This window comes from Ambystoma mexicanum, chromosome 12 (genome assembly GCF_040938575.1).
Source record: "Ambystoma mexicanum isolate Mex_15411 chromosome 12, UKY_AmexF1_1, whole genome shotgun sequence".
Taxonomy (NCBI): domain Eukaryota; kingdom Metazoa; phylum Chordata; class Amphibia; order Caudata; family Ambystomatidae; genus Ambystoma; species Ambystoma mexicanum.
This window is the reverse complement of record NC_090936.1, coordinates 1,161,132,900-1,161,149,089: the sequence shown is the minus strand read 5'-3', so window position 1 is coordinate 1,161,149,089 and position 16,190 is coordinate 1,161,132,900. Positions and strand designations below refer to the sequence as shown.

The following is a 16,190-nucleotide window of genomic DNA, read 5'->3' as shown; positions in this document are numbered from 1 at the left end:
GGGCTTAGTTGCACTTCGATCTGCCACACCGGGAGCAGCCTTTCGTTTTCCTGCTACACCTCCCAGGAGGAGGTCTCTCATCTGCAGCTGTGCAGGCTATTTTGCTGCTCTGTTCTAATGCTGATTAGGTCTTTATCCTCCCATTGCCAAGGAGCTGGCCTAGCCTGTGCGCTCTCTTCCGAGTCATGGATGGTGCCTGAAAAGGGTTAGAAACCATGTCAGCCATTTACGAAGGAAGTTGCATGTAATTACACAGTTTAACACCCATGTAACCAAGAAAAATGTTAGCAATTTGAGACAAGGGAGAATAACATCCCTGTTCAGAGATTGCCCGTCCTCTAAAGGGGTTGGCGGTGGGGATTACCCCCAGTGGGATCCTTCTTGCCCTGTTGCCTAGGGGGCCTTAAACTAAACAGCTTATCTCCCTAGTGCCAAAGGGTGTGGCTGCCCCTTGGGGAGAGTGGACGAATAGCCTGGATTCATTACAGTATCCAGAACACACTCTGTGGTAAGGCAGAGTAATGACATGCAACACTAAACAAATACGATTCAAAAGGATAGCTATTTAATATTTGGTCACGGAAGAGGTTGGATCACATACCTATAGGAACTATGGAAACTGCTACAAACAATTAGGATGTTCCTAAAGCATACATTGTCAGGGTTGAGTTAAAGCAAATTAATAGGGCTCTCTAGGTATCCAAAGCAACGTTCTTCACCTATTCTTAATACCATTCCCAACAACGTGGATCTCTCTCTCTCTCTGCGCCCTCCCACCCTCCCATCATTCAGGGTGCCTTTCAGGCATACCACCCCCTGCCAGAGGTGTAATCTTTAGGAAACCCTTCAGCTTGGCTCAGGGACTTTTTACCAAGACTGCCTGTCTTCTAGCATCATCCACTGCCGTGGGTCGATTAGGTGAGTAACTGCTGTATGCTTGCTAAGAAGTGCACTAACTTCTTCTAGGCATCAGTTTCCAGTGTATCAGGGGATGGGCGGGAGGCATGTCCGTTTCCCTCCATCCTTCTGTATCCTTCTCCCCCATCTTCTCTCCAACCTTCTTACCTTTTATAGTTCCTCCAATGTTTTGGTACTTTTCTCATCCCTTGGAATTGGCAGGGGCCATTATAGGTTTGTTTCAGAGCTTTAAGTTTGCGTTTCCCATAAAACATATGTAAATCCTTGTACCCGATTCTCCAGGCATTTGATAATTACGCAATTTTCTCTCGCCTGTCCCTTCCAAGTCTTTAAATGTGGCTCGCAGCATCGTTGCCATCTTGGAATCCTTCTATTGCCTATGCGGTCGTTCGTGGCTTACAAGGCTACAAGGAAATGATCTATGGCATTCTGTGGCTTTTCTCACCAATCATGGGGGGCGGTGGTTTGATGCCTCATTTGGCGAGTTTGGGAACATCTTTGTTCAAGATGAGTACACTTCGCTCTTCGTTTTTCAAATGCTTTAACGGTCAGGCCAGGTTTTGTTCTTTAATGAGCTGGAAGGGGTCTAACATATGCAGACAAGGGATGCAGCGTGTCCCGGGACACCCTGGATGTTAGAGAGTTATCATAGAATGATGCCTGAGAGTTTTGGGCTGTGGTTGTGTTAGGAATCACATTACTTTTTCCTGCGTGTTTTTTGAAACACGGATCTGAAACACGAAGGATGTAATATCCCACCTTGGTGGGGGTGGGGAACCTGCAGGATCCCGCTCCTTTCACCACCTGGAAGGTACACATGCAAGCAGATGGACTGACCCAGTCCCTAGGTGCCTGCCTCCTTCACATCACAAGATGGGGAGTTCACTCAACTCCCTGCAACTCCTAATAAGCACAAATATGAAAGGACAAATTCACCAATGAAAACTATCAGTCCACGAGTTTATTTTTAGTAAAAATGAATTCAAAGCCTGGTTATTTTCTCATAAATTGCAAAACATTACAGAAAATAAAAATAGGCCAACAAGGCCTCAACATTCTAACATGGTTGAGTAGTTCCCTTTCCACAGACTTGTAATTAGAACCTGCTATAGACAAAACTATCCAAATGCTCAATACAAAACAAGAATACATACTATGAAGGACATCCACGTTGCAACAAGTTTAAGAGCGCTTAGTTCACCAAATCAGTGCTTTCATGCTAACGGAAAAGCAGTATTTGGTGTAACAAAATGAATGCCCCTTGGCGTACAATGGCCCAAATAGGTTTTACAGAAGCATTGAAGAAGAAAATTCAGATTCAGGCCACAGATAAAAAGTGACTTTTAAAACGAGTTAGGTAATTTATAACAAGAGAATAAGATTTTTTTTTTTTAAATCATCTAAATTAGTATGTAAAAGTAGAATAATGGATTTTTTGTTACTCCAGTATATTTATGCAAAAATAATGTCCAGTTCAGGAATGTAATGCTAGATGAGCCCCTGGTCCAGGTAGTGACTGTTTTCACACAATCATAGTACAGGTTAAGTCAACTGGTATGATTTAGCATATAATAGTATTGAAAACAAAATGAGCCTCCACCCATACAAACTGTACCCTCAATGTGGTGGATATCCCTAGATGCCAGTGGTGAGCCACCTATCTAAGTGAGGGGACAGTAAGAGGCTGACCCTATTGCGCAGAAAGCTGATTTGAAAAGGCACAAAAAGACACTTTGCACTGTGTCCAATGTGCTGAGTTCTAGCAGGAGCTTGGGTTACTTTTATTGTCCCGCTTTCTTGAACTACAAAATATTAAAAGCATTAATTTGTGAAGACTGCATGTATTGTTATCGGGTGTCCCTTAATTATTGGGAGATCCTTCAATGGTGTTGGCTGACCAATTTCGTGGCTTATGTGGGTGTGACCACTTTCTTCAGGATCTCAGATGCTTAGAACAAGCACCAGTACATCTGCTAGTGGATTAATTGCAACTCAAGCAAGTAAGTCTCCGCACCCAAGTGTGGGGCATAGGAAGTACCCAATCCAAATGCAGGGTGGCCTCCATCGTCGTCTTATTAAGAATCCCTGCACTGGAAAGGTGGTCCTCTAGTGTTCCAACAGCTGTCTTTTAAGGCGTTAGATCCAAAGCCAGAAACTACAACTATGCCAGGCCGGTCAGTTCAAACAACCACCTAGATTGTCTATTCTGGTTGCCGTTGACACTGTGCCATAGCGTAATTGCTTCACGCTAGGGACATTGCACATCCAGTGCTTTAATTCACGAGCACTCCATCATGTTGATGGGATCTTGTCAGGGTCCCAATTCTTTCTGGGGCCCAGTTTGTTGCTGGGTGCCCCTGGTTTTCGTTTCCTTGAGTCTGTGTAGCAACTGTCCTGGGGAAAAGAAAACAGTACGTCTGCGAGACAGCTGAAGTACATTCTAGAACTAAATTAAGGAGTGCCAAAAAGGTGGTTAGGGTCGAGTTTTAAGTTCTGGAGAGCTTATTGATTAATTGGGTATTTATAATGCGCCTATCCACAAGGTGTTTCAAGGCGCAACAAGACAAAGGAGGGTGGGATGAAGAAGAGACGGTCTTACTAGGCCTTGTGACATTTGGTACGTGCAAGTGCAGTAACAGGAAGTGGAGTGGGAGGGTGTGTCGGTCAGGTCGGAAGTTTAATGCCAGGGGAGGCTAGGGGAAAGCAGACAGTGTAGGGGAAGGTGGTCCATGTGCAAGTGTGAGGGAAGGACTGGAAGGGCTCAAGGGGTGGAGGCCCAGCCATGATAGTGCTTTGGGAGGGATGCCGGAGGGGCAAGTGCAAGTTGGGGGTGACGTGGGTCGGGTAGATGAAGTGCAGGGGTAGACTGGTCGAGTAGGGCCCGGTGACCTGTAAGAATCTGGGGAACCAGGCAGTCACTGAAGAGGCAGAGGGGGACATCAGGTGGGAGAGGGAAGGAGGAAGAGGGAAGGAGGAAGAGAAAAGGAGGATCTTGAGAAGCTTCCAGAACTTATGGAGATCTGGCTCAAGTCTGAAAGGGGCAGGGAGGCATTTCCAGAGGGAGGCACCTGCACAGTAGAGAGATTTACCCCCAGCTCTCGGCTTGGAAAAGCATCTGATCTGCAGAGAGTTGGAGCTAGGAGACCGAAGGGCTCCAGCGGGGAGCTATTTAGGGAGAGAGAGTTGGATGTAGCAGGGGTCCCAGGCCCAAGAAACCCTTGTGGATGTTGCAGCAACCAGGAGCCAGTGGAGAGATTTTAGGGCTGGAGAGATGCAGCGCCTGGGCTTGAGGCCAAGGATAAGTCTTGCAGTCCTATTCTGGATAAATTGAAGGGAGCAAAGGGAGAAGTTAGGCAGATTGAGGAAGAGGCTGTTGCAGTAGTCCAGCCAGGAGAGGAACAGAGCTCTATATAGGAGTTTCTGGGGTAAGGTGAGGAAAGGGAGAACAACTCTGAGGAGGTGCAGCTGAAAGTGAGCCTTCTTGGCAAGGTCTGTGATGTGAGGAGAGCAGGCGAGAGAGAGAAATCGTAGACGACACCAAGGTTTTTTGCCTCACAGGAGTGTGAGGGGATGTGGCCCATGGAGGGAGGCCAGAGTGTAAGAGGTGGAGTACCCAATAAGAAGGGTCCCAGTCTTACTGACATTAAGGCAGAGACCTTTAGCAGTGCACCATGCCTGAATAGCAGACAATCAGGAATGAGAGAGTAAGAGGAGGGAGTCTTGAAGGAGAGGTGTGCGTCGTCCACATAACACTGGAAGTTAGGAGAAAAGGCAGAGATCAAATGGGCTAGAGGGGAAAGGTAGAGGTTGAAACCCCAAGGCATGAGGATAGAGCCCCGAGGGGCACCACAGGTGGAGAGTGAGATGAGGAGAGAAAAGTGCCCAGTTGAACCTGGGAAGGTCGGTCAGAGAGGAAGGAGGTCAACCAGTCCAGAGCTAGGTCCGAGAGGGTAACACGGAGCAGCTTTATAAGGGTGGCATGATTGACTGTATCAGAGGAAAGATCAAGAAGGATGAGAACGGAGGAGTGTTGGAATCGAGATTAGAGAGCAAATCTTCACAGGTGTTCAGGAGTGCAGTTACTGTACCTCTTGCAGCTCTGAAGCCAGACTGGTGGTCGTGGAGACAACCAACAGATTCAGTGTGTTGGATAAGCTGGGAGATGTCCAGCTTCTCCAAGAGTTTGCCAAATAAGGGGGGGGGGGTGGTAAACACAAAGACGGCAGACATTCTGGAGGAAATAGTAAGGGCATGTGGCAATTGACCATTGAATGCAATAGAGGAGATCATTAGAGACCCCTGTAAATCTCAATGTGACCATGGAGTTCTTGGACTTCACAGTTGTAAATGTGGCTGAGAAGACTCTGCAGCCCCAGGATTTAATGCAGAACTGTGGGGGCATGCTGGGGCTTACGGCTAAGACAATATTGCCCTTCACCCGTGAATACAGCAAAAGTTGTAACATTAAACTCAACTGTACAGTAAAAGACCAAAAAATAAATAAATAATAAAATAAAGGAATTGCATGCTACCTGATTCAAGTATTTCCCAGCAAAAAAGGTCTGGTAGCCATGAGCGTTGAGAAGTGCTGGGAAGGTGAAAGGTTCTTGGGTCTTCTGCCAGGCCTTGCTGCTGCAGTTTCCCTCCAGGGTGTTGTTGAGAACATGATGGTTATGTGGGTACTTTCCAGTCAGGATACTGGATCGGCTTGGACAGCACAGTGCACTGGATACATACTGTACAACAAGAGGAAAGGGATTGGTTACTGATGGTGCATGCATGCTTAAATTCTGATGCAAAACCTCAGGCTGTCAAAATCATGTTCACTCACGTATACTGGAAGACGAGATCACAGTCAATTAAATATTTTTAATGAAATCAGAATGTGTGTAGTCAGTGAGCTATGTGTGTAGTCAGTAAACTGAGGAAATGTATTACACTATCAGAGATATGGGAAAATACAGGTTAAACCGGTTTACATTTTGTCTGGGTTGGGATCGGTATGAATTATTTATTAAAGCAACAATGTTTTGCCTGCAACAATAGCTTTTTAGCAAGGGATCCTCCCAAAACTCAAACATAAAATAACTAGCCAGATCCCAAAGCCCCTTGCTTTTAGAATTGAATATTTAATTTTACGTTTTGAAGATGGATCAATGTTAGATATTAATGGCACTTCTGCTTTCACAGGCCTCTTCCCACCTTCAATACTAAACATCAACATGAGGTAAGAATTGGGATTGAACTCAAATTTATTGTCAAACGCATTATAAATTCTGTGCCCCTCGCCCTAGGAAGAAGCCATGGATGAGAAAGATAAATTAGCAAGATTGTAGGCTTTGCACTTAAACATGTCATCTAGGAGACAACGTTTCAGGAATCCAAGCATGGGCAAATCCAAGTAAAGAGCAGCAGCAATGTAATATATCCTATCCCATACAAAAGGATATTTGTCTCAGACACCTTTAGTTCAACCGATCTCCAGAATTTAAGCCCCGCCTTTTCTGGTACCCAATCTCATGTCCCTTTATTTCTTTTGATAATCCTACCCCCACCCACCAAACACTTGCAGGATCTACTTTTGGGAAGGGCTTCTTGCAAGGCACTCCAACAGCATCAGATGCATGCCATTGTCTGGGAGATCAGAAACCTGGTCTCTCACTGTGAGATGCCTATTCCATCGCACTTCAAGGCATTCTTTTGACACTCCAGTGAGGCGTGCACTGGTTGTTAGAAAGATGCAGAATCACCTCCACTTTTGCCTGCAAGCTTTCCTTTTAATCAGTCTTTTTCCACGTTGTTTGTTGCATTTTGCTGTATATGCCTGGCTTTGTCCATATTCTTTCTTAGTTTTTTCAGTAACTCTCCCTACTCCATACTCCCTACTGGTTTTGTCGGTACTCCCTTTCTTCATGAAAGTGATGGAGGCCGTGGTCACCCATCAACTCAGGTTGTTCCTGGAAGATCATCATGTCTTGGATCCTTTCCAGGTAGGCTTCCACCCCCTCATAGACACAGAATCTGTGCTGGCGTCAGTACTCGATTTCACTTGATTGGGGATCAAGGCGGAATAGCGGGCCTTATTCGGTTAGATCTGTCCACCGCCTTTAGTACCATTAGGCTGTGAAAACCCGGTATTACTGGTTCAGTTTTCGAATAGTTTCAGGCCTTTCTTGCATCTCACTCGCTATTTGTTTCTCGGTCCTCTTTCAGATCCTCCCCGGTGGTGGTTTCATGCAGCGTCTCCCAGGGTTCTATACTCCCCGCCCCCCCTCTGCTTTTTAACATTTACATTCAGCCATTGGCCTCCCTTATGCACAGATTTCTATTTTTCCTCCTATGCGGAGGACACGCAACTTCTGTTCCGGCTCAATCTCGAACGCAAGGGTACGGCTTTATATTTGAGAACTTTTCTTGAGGCGGTTGGTGACTGGATGGGCTCCAATTGGTTGAAAGTAAATGGTGAGAAAACTGTGGTCTTAGTAGTGGGTCCACCAGCTTCAATCCCTTCTGTGGACTACTCATATCTGGCCATTGGCTCTGGGTCATTTATCTACTCCGGCTAAAACAGAGAAAAATGCAGGTAATTAAGATCTCAGTCTCGTCATCTTCAGAGGCCCAGGTTAGTTCCATCTGCAATGCTGGCTTCTTCAAACTAAAAGAGTTAAGGAAAGTTGTGCCATACATCCCAGACTGTTTTCATGCCGTGGTCATAGATGCCACTATTAACGGAAGCCTTGACTACTGTAACACTACACTTCTCTCCCAATCTCCCATCTACTTAATCATCTGCAGGTGCTGCAAAACGCTGCAGTTCGTCTGGCCAAGGGTATCTCCTACAGCCAGCCGGTATCCTCGGCTCGATTCAACCTTCACTGGCCTCCCGTTACAGCTCAGATTCATTTTAAATCTCCATTTCATTTATCATGACTAGCATAGAAAGGGCTGTAAATCTCTACAGGAAAGAAAATATGCCTTATTGTCCGGGTAAATTGTTACGCTCTGCCTCCTCACTGCTTTTGGTGGTTCCATCCTATCATCTTGAACGTTGCAGCGGAAGTGCTTTTTCTGTGGCTGGCCCAAAGCTTTGGAACTCACTCCCTCTCTCTCTTCAAAGCACCTAGAATTTGAACTTATTCAAGGATTGACTGAAATCCCCTTTATTCATGTAATTATTAGTCTATCCATCTGCATTTTACAGCACCTTGATGCCAACGGTGAAGGTTGTGATATATAAATGCCTGATAGTATCACATGAACTCCCAAAATAAGAGAACCACTAAATGTACTTTGAAAGACAACAGAATAACGCTTTGATTACAGAAAGAAAAAAGGTTTTCGACTGAGTTAAAGTAGCTTAATTATATAAGGGAGCAATAATCAAATGTGCGTAATGGTGCATAATCCCTCACACTTACTGCGTTTGAGAAAGTCACCCCGACTTCAGCGATAAGGGCTTTTGTCTTCTTTAGTGGAGTCTGTGAAAAAGACCGCAACAACGTCAGTACTTCGGTACATAATTATTATCATATTATGGTTCAATTGTACATCAGCTTGCGAGAAAAAAAACACCACTTGTTGCACATGCACATTTTGAGTTCTAGCACTTTCTAGACCTTGCTGTTCTTTAAGAGACATTCACTTTTCACTGCATGGATATCGACGATCCTTGGAAAAGTAGAAGTGCACTTGTTTGTATGCCATCTGATACTGCTATCAGCCTCTCAGTGGTACTAACCATTAACAGTATTAAATGTGCAGCATTAAAAAACAAAAAAAAAAAAAAAGCATTCCTTCTCAATTTAAACACAGTCATCGACTAGGTTAAAATCTGTTCTCCAGTTTTTCCTCCTCCTGTATAAACTGAATTTATGTTTTCTACATGCTACTGACGTTAACAGAGGGATAGACACTTAAGAGTAGGTTCAAAGACACCATTGCCCTGAAGTAATGTGGGAGTACCTGGCAAACACTACTTTAAATGACCCCACACTTGGCACTAGTTTATTAAATGGTTCCTTATTCTTTCCAGAATACTTCACCGGTACCTAAACAAGATCCTACATTGCTACCCCGAAAAGAGATAGGTTGATTAGCCACCAAACCCTCAGTGTTCAGCATTACCTCCAAGTCCACCGTTCGTCACAGTTCTTACCTCCTGCGCCCCCCCCGCCTCCGACACAGGACCTTCTATTTCTTCTTTTTGTATAACTCCTCCTCTTTACAGACAACTGTCAGTTTAATTTTTCCTGCCTCAGGCAGATTTTTATTTTCCGGGTGCGGGACACTGGGGAGCTCTGTGTACTGGCCCCCATACAGGGCTGAGTGGTGGGGCCTCAGTTTTACCTGAAGGTGTGGCGTGCTCCACATTTCCCCTGCAGGGCTTGGGATCCGGTTAAGCACATCCGGTTAAGCACAGAGCCTCTCCCGGTCATATGCGGGGCATTGTGGCCGGCGTTACAGGCATCACCACCCTGGGTCGTTCAGACCCGGGCCAGGAAGTAAGGGGCTGCACCCTTGAGCTGTGAGTCGGGGTCCTGTGCTCGCCCCAGATTCAGCTCTGAGCTGGCATGAGGTTTCTCTGCCTCGTGATCGTGCGCGTGCGCTTGGGGCCGTCTTCGTGGCAGATTGTATGGTTTCCGGAGGCGGTTTGGCACCGCCTCTAGGGATTTTTCAAACACTTTGGAAGGGCGCTGCTGTGGCTGCCGGTTGCCAGGGGGATTGAGTGGTTGTTTGCACTAACTGGTGGTGGTTCTCCTGGGCCTTGTATAAAGAGTGCACAGCTCGGGGTGTGTTCCGGTTTCCAGTTTGGTGCCGTTATACCCATTGGCTGCACTATGGTGATATGCACCAGAAAGCTCAGGCACCTTGCTCTTCCTTGTTGTCCACTTCCTCTGGGCATCATCTTTCAAGAAAGGGGGAAAAGTCGAGACGTTTTTCCTTCAGCAGGAAAGACATTAAAAAGTTGCTTCTTCAAGGTCATGGGCACACGCATGGGCAAAAGCACCAGTGTTTTTCATCTTTGTCATCCTCCTCTTCTGAGGCGGTGGTCTCCTCAGCCAGTTCCAGTTCCTCGTCGGCTGATGTGGCGTGGAAATATCTCGACAGGGAAGAGGTGGAGGAGGTGCTTACTCAAGTATGGGGTATTTCGGAGTCCTTGATGCAGGAGGATGGGACTGACCCCACAATTAGACAGTATAGGCATAACCCGAGGATGGGGTTGCCTTTGGTCTCCGACATCCGTACTAAAATCCTTTGTGATTGGCGTGATCCGGAGAAGATTGCCATGCCCTGCTTTATGGCCAAACTATACCAATTGAAGAGGAGTGAGAAGTTGCTCTTGGATGCTGTTGAAATTTAGGATATCCTTGCTAGACTGGTGGGTCGCTCCTCTGTCGGCTGAAGAGGCAGCTGTCCGAGACCCGGTGGACCGTAGGGTGAAATCCAGCATGAAGAAGGTTCATGCTGGTGCACATCTGGCCCTCAGGGCGAATGTCTATGGCTCCTACACTGCAGAGACGGTGCAGAGTAGTTTCAAAAAGTTGCTCTGACTGTGCCCCGCTCCTAGCCGACATGCAGCGGCAGGTTGAACTCTGTCTGATCTGGCGTTTGATGGGGTGTGGGGCTCGGCCATGGCTATGGGTATGGGTATGGGTGCAGGTGTGTCGGCCCAGAGGCATGTTCATCTGCGGGACTGGAAGACTGAGGGTTTGCAGAAGGTGGCTGCCCTTAAGCTTCCCTTTGACAGTTGCAAACTGTTTGGTGATTTATTTGGAGATAAAGTGCATAAAGTATTTTGGGCTGACAAACAAGCTGATAAATTACGACAGAAGTCTTCCTCAACATTCAAGAAGTCCTCTTCTGGTGCGTGTGCAAGGACCGGACAGTCGTTCACTGGTTCCTCCACCCGCTCTTTCGGAGACCCAGAGGGGGCCATGGTCCTCTGTGCTCTTCTCGTCCAGGACCGGCTCAGAAGTCCTGACAGTTTGAGCGGGCCGGTGGGCGGGCGTCTTTGGCAGTTTTTTCCCCCGATATGGGACTGGTGGTGCTTGGATTCTTAGGCTCTGGACACTGTCCGAGAGGGTTATCGTGTGTATTTCCCCATGTACCCATGTCAAGGTTGCATTGCTCGGACTGCTGTTCCCCCGCTCTCTGCCCAAGAGATTGGCTAGGACAATGGCTCTGTCCGAATTGTTGCAGAAGGCGGCTATCATGCCAGTTCCTCTTCCACAGCTGGGTCTGGGATTTTACTTGAGGGTTTCTCTGGTCCCCAAACCTTTGTGAAAATTTCGCCTCATTTTGAATCTCAAGGTTCTAAACTGCTTCGTCCCAAGGAACGGTTCAAGATGGAGACTTTGCAGAACATTCTCCTGATGTTGCGCAGGGGAGACTGGCTGGCATCCCTGGATCTCCAGGATGCATATTACCACATGTCTCTCCACCCCTGCCAGATGAAGTTCTTCCGGTTTGCTGGGGGGACTCTGCATATTCAGTTCCGAGTACTCCCGTTTGGTCAATACCCTAGGGGCTGATCGCAACCCAAACTGGTGGCTCCCCTGGTGGCACATCTCCAGCTGGTTTGCCAAGGATTACGAGACTTGGGGTTTCTGGTGAACTGGCGGAAGCCTCAAATGGAGCCCTCTCAAGATCTGGTATTCATCGGGATCAGATTTGCACCAGAATGGGGAGGGTTTTCTGTCCCTGGAAAGGGTCTAATGCCTGCTGTCTATCCTTGGCAGAGTTCTCAGGCAGCAGGGTGTCACGGCTCGCCTATCGCTCATGCTTCAGGGACACGTGGCCTCTTGTGTTTTTCTGGTCCATTGGGCTGGTCTTCATTTGCGTCCTCTGGTCCCTCATCTGCTGATCCACTATCTCCCGGCTTCTCGGGCTTACGAGGCCCTGATCCCGGTATCACATACTCTGAGGCCCGATTTGCAATGGTGGTTGCAGGTTCCAAATCTCTGGGCTAAGGTGTCCCTGATCGAACCCCATAAGACCATACTTACTACAGACGCCAGTGGGCGGGGTTGGGATGTTACGTTGGGCATCCTCTCGGCATAGGTGTTGTGGGCTCCGGAGGAGGTTCCTCGCTCGTCCAATTGGAAAGAATTGTGTGCCATTCTCTGGGCCCTGTTGTCCTTCGGGATGTTTCTGGAAGGCTGACCAGTGGTGGTCCGAACAGACAATTCCACTGATTTGGCCTATGTCAACCGCCAGGGGAAGGGAGGTCTGGCCGCTCCATGAATGCTCTGGCTTCTCAGATAGTTTCCTTCTGAGGGGGTGGGAGGGAGACTGGTGGCCGCCCACGTGAGGGGAGTGGACAATACTCTGGCGGATCGGCTCAGCCGCGGATTCCCCTCCTCTTCAGAACGGATTCTGTCGGACAGGGTCTTTGCGGAGATCTGCATCAGGTTTGGGAGCCTTGTTCTAGATCGCTTCGCTTCTCTGGCCTCTACGAAGGTTCCCCTCTTCTGCTCCCAGTTTCCAACCGAAGAGGTTTGGGGGGTTGAATGCCCTGAATGTAGCTTTGGGATCTCCTTAATTCGCTCTCTCCTCTGCCCCTTTGCCCCCCCCGGGTGGTTCAGTGCATCAGGGAAAACAGCCAGACAGTTCTGTTGGTTGCTCCAATTTGGCCTTGTCGGGGCTGCTTTCCTCTCAAATGGAACTTCAGTGCCAAGAGCCTTGGTTGATTCCGAGGCGGTCTTGTCCCCTGCAGGCGGGGCTGGGGATCGGGGTCAGGCCGATTCAATGGTTAGTTTGGCTATTGCAAAGTCTCAGGTCCTGTGGTCGAGTCCATCCTTAAAGATCGAAGGCCTTATACTCTGAAGGCATATGACAGGCACAGGGGCCACTTTCGGGCTTGGTGTTGGTGGTCTGCGATTCCCCTCCCCCACCCCCTTCGATCTGGTCTGCCGGCTGTTTGCCAGTTTCTCCAGGAGGGTTTTGACAAGGGCCTGGCGAGCTCCATGCTTCGCTCCCAATGGGCCTCCATTAAAATCCTCTTGGGGGACTCTTGATGGCCACCTGGAGGGGGATGTAATGGAGGGGGGGGGGGGTTCTTCGGGGTCTCTCTGCTTCCCGTCCATGTGCCTATAAGTGCCTTCCCCCTTGGGGTATCCCTCTAGTCTTCAGGTTCCTTCAGGGGCCTCCATCTGAGCCCGTCTGAAATGGATATCAAGCACCTTTCTCTGAAGGATGCTTTCCTGATTGCTATCATGTCTGCCTATAGGCTGGGGGAGGTCGGGGCTCTGTTGCATCAACCTCATTTTTTGCAGGTTCTACCGGACTCTGTGGTTTTGCAATGCAATCCTCAATTTTTGCCTAAAGTTGTGTCTCGGTTTCACACATCTCGGGATCTGGTTCTTCCTGCTTTTTATCTAGATCCACAGACGCCGGACCGGGTGGCTTGAAGTGCCATTGATGTGCGGCGGGCAGTTATGGAATATTTGGCTCGGACTGCCCGGTTACAGCAGTCCAATAGTCTCTTGGTTACTTTTGGCCCTGCTAGTGCGGGGCGGAAGGCCTCTGTGGTTTCCATTAGCCGGTGGATCCATACAGTCATCTCCATGTCATATGTGGCTTCTGGCCTGCCTGTGCCCGACCATGTTCAGGGTCATTCTACCAGGGGTATGGCTGCTTCCTGGGCAGATGCTCGGGGGGGGTTTCTCTACAGGAGATTTGTAGGGCTGCCACCTGTGCGGATCAGAGCCCCTTTGTCAACCACTATCGGTTGAATGTCTCCCACTCCAGGGATGGTTCTTTTGGAGTTGGTGTTTTGTCTGTTGGAATGCGATTATTGGAGTCAATAAAGTTGTGTTTTGTGTTGCTGCACTTCTGTCTGTGTCTCTTTGGGACCTCTCCCAGTTGCTGCTCTGGTATACCTCAAGAGTTAAGTACTGGGACGAGGAAGAGTGGACGTGGAGGTAACGCTCTGATTACTTACTGGTGATCTTCATTAGTCCTAGTCCTACTCTTTCTTGTCATAGTCCTGACGACCCTCCTCGTCAGAAGAGTAGGACTAAGAGTAATGGAGATTCATTAAGTAATCAGAGCATTTATTGGCAATGCTACATCACATGCAACAACTGGATGTCCCACGCACCCCAGTGAAACGACCGGAGGCGCAGGAGAACCTGTTGTGTCTTTCTTCTACCCTTTATGATATCCCACAGCTGTTACACCCCTCATCTAAAATGGCAATGATTGAGACAACGCTGCAGGAAGGCGGCCTGAGAAGCCTACAGTGAAAAAAAAAAGAGATTATCTGCCAACCTTAGAAGGTGAGAAATAAAAAGTCCGGCAGGGAACCTGCCAAGAGGCAGGCAGAGGCATCACCGGGCAGAAGGCCCCCAGCACTAAAAACCATAACAGCAGGAGCAGGGCTCCAGGCAAGGACCAGCAACCAAACCAGTGTATGCAATGAGGGTGAGAATGGCAACGCTCTGCGAATGATAGTCATGCCGATTCCTGCAATAACAAGGATGACGCGCGCACACACAGTGGGGAAGCAAGTACTGATGCAGTCCCAGCTAAAAGGTACATGCAATTGAGCTAGGCTGCACCTTTAGTTAAGGCTCCACATGCCCAAGCACCTCAGGTTGCACCAAGTAATGATGCACCTCTTGGCAACAAAATGGAGGTGTAGGGGATATGGAAGAATAGTGCCAGGTTTGACCTCATGCTAACGAAAGCCAGAACATTTGCATGGCACATCCCCCCTGCAAATAGTGTAGATCTATTCACATTAACATAGCAAGAGCAGGATGGGTTCGATTTGACACATCTAAAAAGGAGAACAAGAAAGAGTAAAAAAAGAAAGACTTACAGGCTGGGCAAATTATCCAGCAGACACGCTGGCATTACTGACTTGTTAACAGGTGTGACGTTGTTAGAAAGTGAATTACATTAAGTGGGCTCCCAACATCTGTAGTAATACAATGTCACAATGTAAAACAGTGAATAGATCAGATTTTTTGGGAGAAATTACTAGATCAAAGGATTATAGAGTATAGATAACTGAAGAAAGAAAGAAATGAGGTTCATTATAATGTCAAGAACCCTTAGAAGCTTAATTGTATGTTTCCCCTTAAAATAGAGAAAACATGTTCATCCTTTTAAAATTTAAAAAACACAAAAGGAAGAATTGTATTCATTGATTCTAAATACATAGGTTAATATCAGAAGCATAAAAATCACAAAAACACTAAAAAAACACTGGGGGAAAAAGAAAACACTTAGGTGTTGACAGTACAGAATAGGTATACCTTGAAGTTATATACTACAGAACATCATATAGTCACTTGAAACAGCTCAAACCAATTTTAAATCAAATAAAACAAAATACACTTTATGATTGGAAGTGCAGGTTCTGTTGGTCAGACTACGCAGGCAGCGATTCCCGGGCTGGATCACTACCCATCTAGACTGACTGTTGAACTAGATTGCAATGCGGGTTAGAATGTGCCCATGTTTTTTGTTAAAAAAATGCAGGTATGGCCAAACGTATCTTGAAATTATGAAGATGTCTGGTTACATCCACACGATTGTGGCAACAATGGAATGGATGACCACACAGGTCACATCTGAACAGTCCTTTTGCGCCTAAGAAATACTGTAGCGCCATGATAAAGATAGGATGTCATTCAGGGGTGGGTCCAGCTGGAGAGCTCCAGGTTCCCCACTCCCCTGAGATTCCAGACAACCTGCTGGCGGTATGATCGGGGTACACACCCTGTGGGTACAGCAGGCATGCATGCAAAGAATGTGGCGGTGGGGGACCCACACATCAAACAACTGTGAGAAAGACTTCAAGGGCCTGGGAGACAAATCAAATGAACGGCACAAGCAGCCTTAGTATGCAGGCACATAAAGACCCCTTCCCCATCGGGATCCAAAAATTGCGAGCACTTTAAATGCTTACCAGGACAAGGGCAACCCCCAAGCTGCTATATTACTTTTTTCACAAGTATACTGAATTCTATATGAAGGACCAGCAAACAGCAAAGGGGCACTGAACATCTAATCAACGCTAAGAATGCCAGCAGCAATTTAAAATAAAGAAGCAAAAGCTTGAGAGGGGACCTGGTCCTTTCAAAAGACCCCTCTCTTCAATCATTTCATGATCTGACCCTTGGATGTAAAGCCCAAGAAAAGGCAGGATCAGTGCAGGTTAATACACCAGCTCTCATACCCTGCAGATGGGTCAGTGGCTTTATGAGGAAAAGTTAACATTTTCGTACTCTTCTTTGGAGTACACTGTTTATTTATTTATT

The 16,190-nt window shown here is 47.4% G+C and overlaps 1 protein-coding gene across 2 annotated transcripts in view; it reads right to left on the bottom strand.

The window, feature by feature from the left end:
* The window catches only part of GNS (glucosamine (N-acetyl)-6-sulfatase), a 465,071-nt gene that overhangs the window by 424,216 nt on the left and 24,665 nt on the right, over window positions 1-16,190 (bottom strand). For both annotated transcript variants that reach the window (XM_069629767.1, XM_069629768.1), the window contains exons 2-3: window positions 8,337-8,396; window positions 5,451-5,654 (exon numbers count right to left, since the gene is read on the bottom strand). In XM_069629767.1, the coding sequence (XP_069485868.1) occupies window positions 5,451-5,654; window positions 8,337-8,396 (264 nt within the window). The remainder of the gene's footprint in view (window positions 1-5,450; window positions 5,655-8,336; window positions 8,397-16,190) is intronic.